General features: G+C 42.5%; 1 protein-coding gene across 1 annotated transcript in view; it reads right to left on the reverse strand.

Annotated features, from left to right (window-relative positions):
- The window catches only part of zcchc14 (zinc finger, CCHC domain containing 14), a 32,365-nt gene extending 28,140 nt beyond the window's left edge, over positions 1 to 4,225 (reverse strand). Inside the window, exons 1-2 of the mRNA XM_020456512.2 lie at positions 2,716 to 4,225; positions 44 to 170 (exon numbers count right to left, since the gene is read on the reverse strand). Coding sequence (XP_020312101.1) covers positions 44 to 170; positions 2,716 to 3,339 — 751 coding nt within the window. The 5' untranslated portion in view covers positions 3,340 to 4,225. The remainder of the gene's footprint in view (positions 1 to 43; positions 171 to 2,715) is intronic.
- Positions 4,226 to 8,775: the final 4,550 nt, after the last annotated feature.

Raw genomic sequence — 8,775 nt, forward strand, 5'->3', positions numbered from 1 at the left:
TGTGTACCGTATAAGTATGTCAGAGCAAAGTTCTGTGTCTCACCTTTGCTCGGTTTCCCAACATGCACCTTGACTGGCAGCTCCTTGCATGAGAGAGATGTCATGTGAGGCATGGGTTCTGAACCAATCCCCTCGTCCACTCGCTCTGCCCCGTCCTCTCGGTGCAGTGTCTGTGAAACAGGGGTCAAAGCTCAGGTCAAGTAGTCAGAGGTTAATACCATGGTCAGAAGTAGTTTGAAGTTTACAGATCTGTAATCTTTCAGCACCTGGACAGCCTTTTCAGACTGTCGCACACATTCTACCATAACTCAAAGAGGTAAGAGACAGGGTCACACATACATTTTTCAAAATCACTGAAATCATTTGAAAATTACATCTGTTGACCACATAGGGTGTCATTTTCTCAGGACTTTTTATCTTTTAACTACAGAACATAGAAAATCACAGTTTTCACATAGAAAATGGCATGGCGCTGGAGATACTGAATATGAGGTTAAAAGGTGATGAAGTGCCCCTTTAAGAGATGGAAAGCTGTCATTAGTTAAAGGTTCCCACAAATATGACAGCTGGTCTTTCACAAAATATTAGAGCTCTTTCACAGTAGCCTATATTGTCTTAAGAGTTACACGTTATGACCATTGACAGTGGGCACTGACACACTGATTAGGTACCTTGAAAAGTTGTCAAGAAGACAGCTAGGAGAGAGTAATAGCCACTGCTACTCTAAACACTTGTCTGTACAACTAACCAGCTTCCTGGAAAGGTGAGCCGTTTGAAAAGGACTGTTGTTAGGTGGTCTACTCTTATGTTATTTAAGGACAATTTATCCTGATCATCTTTACTTGTATATGCCCAGTAATCTTAATGCTTCAGTAATAATTGACAGGTAAAATGTATTTTCTAGAGTTGTGCAGTTCAAACTGATTGGTCATGGGAATGGCTTGATTCCAAACCGAATGTGTTGTGTCTTTCTTTCCTTTTCGAAGCACTCTCGGTGGTGAGGCTGATGTGTTTAACAGCAGAGGTCATGCAGCACACATGCTCACCCAAGCAGCAACCTAAACACACACAGACAAGCTCTGAAGCCAATTAAGTATGCTTTACAGTATGCTACTGCCACATCCGCATCGACTCCTGCCAAATCTTCTATTTTTCTTGAGGAAAAGGGGAAATCCTGCTGTTAGGAGAGATGCTAGCTGGATGAGCGGAGGTTTAGAACTGAAACGGGCATGACAGTGGCAGATAACGCCCTGAAACCCCGCTAAGGAGTTCCTCCTGCCTTTTTTCCTGAAGGCTTAAACCCCAAATAAAGTAGAACATTATCTAATAACAAATGTGTGAGTTTTTTCATTGACTTTCTTCTCATCACCCATCACCATAAGTTTATAATTCAATGAATAATTAATATGTGAGTGTGGTTTATATTTCATGTCTGGTTGGGTTAGGGTGACCGTAAAGGCTTCTTCTTCAAACAGTCAGAGAGAGCTTCCTGGTGATTCACCGGAGCTTGAGTCTCTCTCACACAGGGTTGATTTCAGTGTTGAGAAATGTGCTGGCCTGCACTTAACGGAGGCCAAGACCAAAACAACACTAAATACAACCAACCACTTTCCTTTCAGCAGGCAGGGTACTTTCCTCTCAGCCACGAGTTTGAACGGCCCTGTGTTTGTCTGCTGTGTGTCTCTGATTTCAACCAATGACAAACAGGCCTTCATAGTGATCCTAAACCTGTGTTCAAATCCAACTGATGTTTTACGGTTCATTTTTAATTTTAACATTATATTTGTCCTTTTAAGTGTTCTGGACTCTCTTTCTCTGTCAAACACACACGCTAGTGCAGACACGCACACGCACGCACACACACTTTCAGATGTATCTTGAGGTTGTTTTTTTGTAAATTATAATATTCCTGTTCGTCAAAAGCCCCTTAAACTGTCATAACATCATTCCTAACGTTTTGCAATCCATTTTAAAACCAAAGAGAGCTGTATATTTTGTTAACGAGGAAGACGTGGTTTCCTATTCCCACATTGCCGTGTTGACATCCGGTTCTCCAGAGAAGTAAAAGTCATGCTGAATCTACAGGCAGACATTGTGAGTGAATGTTCAGGACTCAGGGGGACCACCAATGGTCGGGGACAACCGACAGACATGCCCCTGGGGGACCAGTGAAAAACATGTTTGTTTAGTTAAATGAATTCCTTTCAGGTCACTTTCCTTCGAGTTTGTCTCAGCCTGACCTGGAAACGGGGGAAGCACTATAACGTTATCACCCCCCCTCCCATACGTTTGGAAAAACCCACACAAGTAAAAGGATCAGGCGTATTACAGTGTTCTTACCGTGTAACAACACTCTATTCTCAATCGGTTATAAATAATGTAGGCCTACAGTGTAACCACAAAACATTTTCCTTCATATGATCTTCTCATACCAAAGAGGGTACAGAGCTGTCCCACAAGATGCATTTGTCAAGGATGTGAAGACCCTTGTACAACATCACTACCAGAACCAGTGGAGTGTAGACCACTATACCAGAACCTAGACCGTGTTTGGGAGCACTGGCACTCACTAACTCCTTTGCTTGTTAGGTATCCTACAACTTTGTGTTTTGGATGGCTGCTCAAACTTGGAAGTGGCACAAGACCATTAATATATATATATATATATATATATAGCCATCAAGTAAGTGACAACGGGGACAGTATATGACCTACCTTATGACAACATGGACACCCAGTCTGACTGGAGTTGAGGGTGGGCGCAGTAATGTAGGTAGGGATGCTAGTGGCGGGAGACAGGGTGGCCAGCGCGCCAGTCCCGGCCTGCTGCTCTCCACAGGTGACCTGCAGGATCTCTTGGATCTGGGTCAGCTCCTGTCTTAGCACCTGTTTCTGGTGAAAGCTGAACGCCGGATGATTGGATGCCATGGTGAAGAGGAGAAGGAACTGCTCCCCCGTTCGTCCATCGTTGAGCTGTAGGCCATAGTTGTTGATGACGCTGTCGATGTGCGTGAGCGTTCGGAAGAGAACACCCGCCGCATCTCGGTTGTCCGAGTTGAGAAGTGCGAGGGAGATGAGCAGCTTGCTCCTCACGACGTCGTCGGTGATGTTGGTAAGGTTCGAGAGGTCAGCAGGGTTGTTGGCTTTGATCTCGGCGTCCCTGAGGGAGTGATAGTCCTTGCGGGCTAAGTCTTCCAAGCAGGACCCGAGGAAGCGTAGTTCGATTGGAACACAGAGGTCCAAAAGCCCACAAAGGAACTCGGCTCTCTGGGCCGAGTTCAATATCGAGAACCAGTGGTAGACCCCTTCCCTTTGAACGGAGCACCGATTTTCAACCATTTTAACACCGACTCACAAATTTAAAATATGTATTATTTTGTTGATAGTAATTAAGCCTAAAAATAATAAAATGGCAAGACTAAAATGAGTCAGCCAAAACTCCATCTAGGCCTACTTTAACAAACTTGAAACAAAAGAGTGCAGCAATTCGGGTGCCGGAACAGTTACTTTGTGAACGTGCACCTGGCGCTGGTTATTCCTTTGACAAAAATCGTATTCAATGTATCCAGGACTTCTTGAGTTTTCGGAAACATAAATTGGGCCTACCGCACGCCCGCGTTATTTGTTTACAGGCCAGTCGCAACATTGTTGAAAGATGCATCCAAAACGTTGTTCAGGTGAAAGTCTATAAACAAAAGCATGAGTCTGGGTTTACTGTACTGCGAGGCTCAGCGTAGTGCCAACTCTCCAGTCATCCAGGTTTTCTCTGCCAGCCCCCGGAGGTCCACACGTCAATTGATTATGGAACAGAGCATGCACATTCCTCCATGAAGTAGATTGAAATGAAAAATACCATATAAGTATTACACAGAGAGATACTTTACTTCCAGTGTCAGAGGCGCCACTCTCTGATTTCCCTCTGTAAAACAATACTTTTCGATGGGAATCCGCATGGCATTCGTTGAACTTCTGAGAGCGTCGGCTAATAAACAAGACCATAAACTGTATGTATGAACTGCAGCCAGCTACCTTAGTGTTAAAGTTTAAACGTAAACTATTTAGTTAAATCCTATTGGTCGTAAGCATAACAAGTGGCGCATCCAGATTTGTTCCAGAGAAATAACGACAAGGATTATCTTTTCGTTAAACAGTCCGTAGCTTTTTCGAAATGCAATTCAAGGAATACGCCCACTCCCTTCTATTCTGTCATAACCCTGAAATCGAGAAAAACAGCTGTGTGATCCATTATCCCAAACTCTGCCAGATAAGGCCATTAACTGAAAAATATCCACTTCGATTGGGTGAACATCTTGTCAGTAATCCCAGCTAATGGTGTGATTGGTCAGAAAAGTATCCGCACTTACACATCTTATTCATATGCGCTCATACATACAACTCTCCGATTTGGTCAACGAGGTACTGTACTTTTTAAAGAGAAAGTCACCCTCTAAAGCCTAGGATTTGAGGAAGTGTACTGTTTTAAAGAAATATGCATATGGCATCTTTTGTCATCAAATATATTTTCAAACTAATATTAGTCAAAGACGAGCAGCAGAAAAGAGAGAGCAGAACAGTGATGAAGTTTGGGAACTTCTGGAATTTCCATTTCGTCACTCTGGATGTGTGCATTGTTTGGTGCATGGCCTTTATTTTACAGTAGATCTGTACTCTAGCTTGTTCTGACTATGGTGTAAAAAAAATATATAGAAATACACTACATGAGAAATACACTACATGAGAAATACACTACATGAGAAATACACTACATGAGAAATACACTACATGAGAAATAGACTACATGACCGAAAGTATGTGGAAACTTTCTCGTCGAATATCATTACTAAATCACAGGCATTAATATGTAGTTAGTTCTCCTTTTGCAGCTATAACACCCTCCACTCTTCTGGGAAGGCTTTTCATGACATCAGTGGTTACCAAACTTTTATAGTCCCGTACCCCTTCAAACATTTAACCTCCAGCTGCCTACCCCCTCTAGCATCAGGGTCAGCGCACTCTCAAATGTTGTTTTTTGCCATCCTTGTAAGCCTGCCACACACACACACACACACACACACTATGAGTGTGGGTTTTTGTCCCAACCCGGCTCGTGGGAAGTGACAAAGAGCTCTTACAGGACCAGGGCACAAATAATAATATAATGATAATCAATCATTTTTCTCTTTGTTTAGCCATCTTACATATAAAACCTTATTTGTTCATCAAAAATTGTGAATAACTCACCACAGGTTAATAAGAAAGGTATGCTTGATAGGAGGCACATACCTCTGCAATGTTGGGTTGTATTGGAGAGAGTCTCAGTCTTAAATAATTTTCCTCACACTATCTGTATTTAGTTTTCATGCTAGTGAGGGCCGAGAATCCACTCTCACATAGAGTCCACTCTCACACTATCCAGAAATCTGGCAGTGGCTTCTGATTAAATTAAATTGTCACAGAACCGCTTGTTGCAATTTCGATGAGGCTCTCTTGTTCAGATATAAGTGGACTGGAGGCAGAGCATTAAAGGGAAAATGAATCCAGTTGTTTGTGTCGTCCGTTTTGGGAAAGTACCTGCATAATTGTGCACCGAGAGTTCACAGGGCATTGCTTGACAAAGTTAACCATTTTCTCTGTAGTGTCCAAAATGTCTTTCAAGCTGTCAGGCATTCCCTTGGCAGCAAGAGCCTCTCGGTGGATGCTGCAGTGTTCTCAAGTGGTGTCGGGAGCAACTGCTTGCACGCGCATTACCACTCCACTATGTCTCACTGTCATGGCTTTTGCTCCATCAGTACATACCAACACATCTTGACTGTCCAGTATTTTTTAAATATCCTCTCATGTTGTCCTGATTTGTGCTGACACCAGGAGCTGTGCCAGGCCCCTCCACGTCTGTTGACTCATCCAGCTGTAACGCATATAATTCACTGGCTTGTATGCAAAGCAGTAATTGTTTCAAAACATCTCCTGCCATGTCACTGATGAGTCATGAAACAGTGTTGTTTGATGAAGACATTGTCTGTATATTTTTTTTTGTCTTTTCCCCCAGCATTGTCCCAGCCATATCCTCAGCAGCAGGAAGAATGAAGTCCTCCACAATAGTATGGGCCTTGACTGTCCTAGCCACTTGGTAGCTCATCACATAAGATGCTTCTAGACCCTTCTTATTAATGGTATCTGTTGCTTTTATACATGTCTTACTACTCAAAAGTCACTTTTTTCTCGCTCCAAAAACTCCTGTTGCATATTTTTTCAAATTGTCATTTTTAGTTTCTAAATGTCCGCGATATAAATGTACTGTTTGAAAATGTGAAAAAAAAGATTTTTTTTTTATGTAAAAAGAAAAATATTTTTAAATGTGAATCACATTTTTATTTGGCATACCCCCAACAGCATTGTGCATGCCTCTGGGGGTACCCCAGTTTGGAAACACCTGCACTACATGATGGAACATTGCTGTGGGGACTTGCTTCCATTCAGCCACAAGAGCATTATTGAGGTCGGGCACTGATGTTGGGCAATTAGGCCTGGTTCGCAGTCAGTGTTCCAATTCATCCCAAAGGTGTTCAATGGGGTTGAGGTCAAGGCTCTGTGCAGGCTAGTCTAGTTCTTCCACACTGATCTCGACAAACAATTTCTGTATGAACCTTGCTTTCCCCAAACTGCTGTCATGAAGTTGGAAGCACACAGTCGTCTAGTATGTCATTCTATGCTGTAGCGTTAACATTTCCCTTCACTGGAACTAAGGGGCCTAGCCCAAACCATAAAAACAGCTCCAGACCATTATTCCTCCTCCACCAAACTTTACAGTTGGCAATATGCATCGGGGCAGGTAGCGTTCTTGCATCCGCCAAACCCAGATTCGTCAGTGGGATTGCCAGATGGTTAAGCGTGATTCATCACTCAAGAGAACGCATTTCCACTGCTCCAGAGTCCAATGGCGGTGAGCTTACACCACTCCAGCCAATGCTTGGCATTGCTCGTGGTGATCTTAGGCTTGTGTGCAGCTGCTCTGCCATGAAAACCCATTTCATGAAGTTCTTGTGCTGACGTTGCTTCCAGAGGCAGTTTGAACTCGGTAGTGAATGTTGCAACCAAGGACAAATTATTTATATGCGCTACACACTTCAGCGGTTCCGTTCTGTGAGGTTGTGTGGCCTACTACTTCGCGGCAGAACCATTGTTGCTCCTAGACGTTTCCACTTCACAATAACAGCACTTACAGTTGACCGGAAGATCTAGCACGGCAGAAAGTTGGACTAGTTGGAAAGGTGGTATCCTTTGACAGTGCCGCGTTGAATGTCACTGAGCTCTTCATTAAGGCCATTTGTTTGCCAACGCTTGTCTATGGAGATTGCATGGCTGTGAGCTCGATTTTGTACACCTGTCAGCAACGGGTGTGGCTGAAATAGCAGAATCCCTCATTTGAAGGGATGTCCACTTTTGTATTAATAGTATATATTATTGCAAACATATTTTTAATATGTGTATTGCATTCATATATTGTTGAAATATGCACTTGTTTGATGTTTGAGTATTCTCTAATGGATTTTCTTTCCTTGACCTCATAGTAGATTGACATTTATTCTCATGAGTCCTGTCCTGGAGGCAGGACTCCCCCACTGGACCAAAACGGATTGAATCAAAATCAATATGATGATGTTAAATCAACATTGAAAACTAGTTGGATTTACACCAGTCATCATTGTAAGGGCATTTTGTCTTTTTTTCACCTAACTTTCCAATGGCATTGTGAAATGTTTTGTTGATTTTACTTCAAACTCACAATTATTGAAAACTCAACACAATGTACAAAACTAGAAGTGGAACAGTTGACACTACAGGTGCATCAAAGCTGGGACTGAGAGACTGAAAAACAGCTTCTATCTCCACGCAATCAGACTGTTAAATAGATACCACTATCCAGCTTCAACCCGGTACTCAACCCTGCACCTTAGAAACTACTACCATATTTGCATAGTCATTGAACACTTTAATAATGTTTACTTACTGTTTTGCCCACTTCATACGTATATACTGTATCCTAGAAAAGACTCATCCTATATATCTACTGCTGTACAGACATCTTCTATTCATGTAATGTCCATGTATATATACACACCATCATATACATAAAAAGTGCATTTGGAAAGTATTCAGACCCCTTGAATTTTTCCACATTTTGTTACATTAAAGCCTTATTCCAAAATTGATGAAATAGTTTTTTCCCCTCATCAATCTACACACAATACCCCATAATGACAAACAAATATTGGTATAAAATGTATAAATGTATGAATGTAAAACGTATTTAAAAAAAACTGAAATATCACATTTACATAAGTATTCAGACTCTTTACTCAGTACTTTGTTGAAGCACCTTTGGCAGCCTCAAGTATTCTTGGGTATGGACCTACAAGATTGGCAGACATGTATTTGGAGAGTTTCTCCCATTCTTCTCTGCAGATCCTTTCACGCTCTGTCAAGTTGGATGAGGAGCGTCGCTGCACAGCTATTTTCACGTCTCTCCAAAGATGTTCGATCGGGTTCAAGTCCGGGCTCTGGCAAGGCCACTCAAGGATATTCAGAGACTTGTCCCGAAGCAACTACTGTGTTGTCATGGCTGTGTGCTTAGGGTTGTTGTCCTGTTGGAAGGTGAACCTTTGCTCCAGTCTGAGGTCCTGAGTGCTCTGGAGCAGGTTTTCATAAAGGATCCCTCTGTACTTTGCATTGTTCATCTTTCCCTCGATCCTGACTGGTCTCCCAGTCCCTGCCGCT

This window comes from Oncorhynchus kisutch, linkage group LG22, assembly GCF_002021735.2.
Source record: "Oncorhynchus kisutch isolate 150728-3 linkage group LG22, Okis_V2, whole genome shotgun sequence".
NCBI classification, from domain to species: domain Eukaryota; kingdom Metazoa; phylum Chordata; class Actinopteri; order Salmoniformes; family Salmonidae; genus Oncorhynchus; species Oncorhynchus kisutch.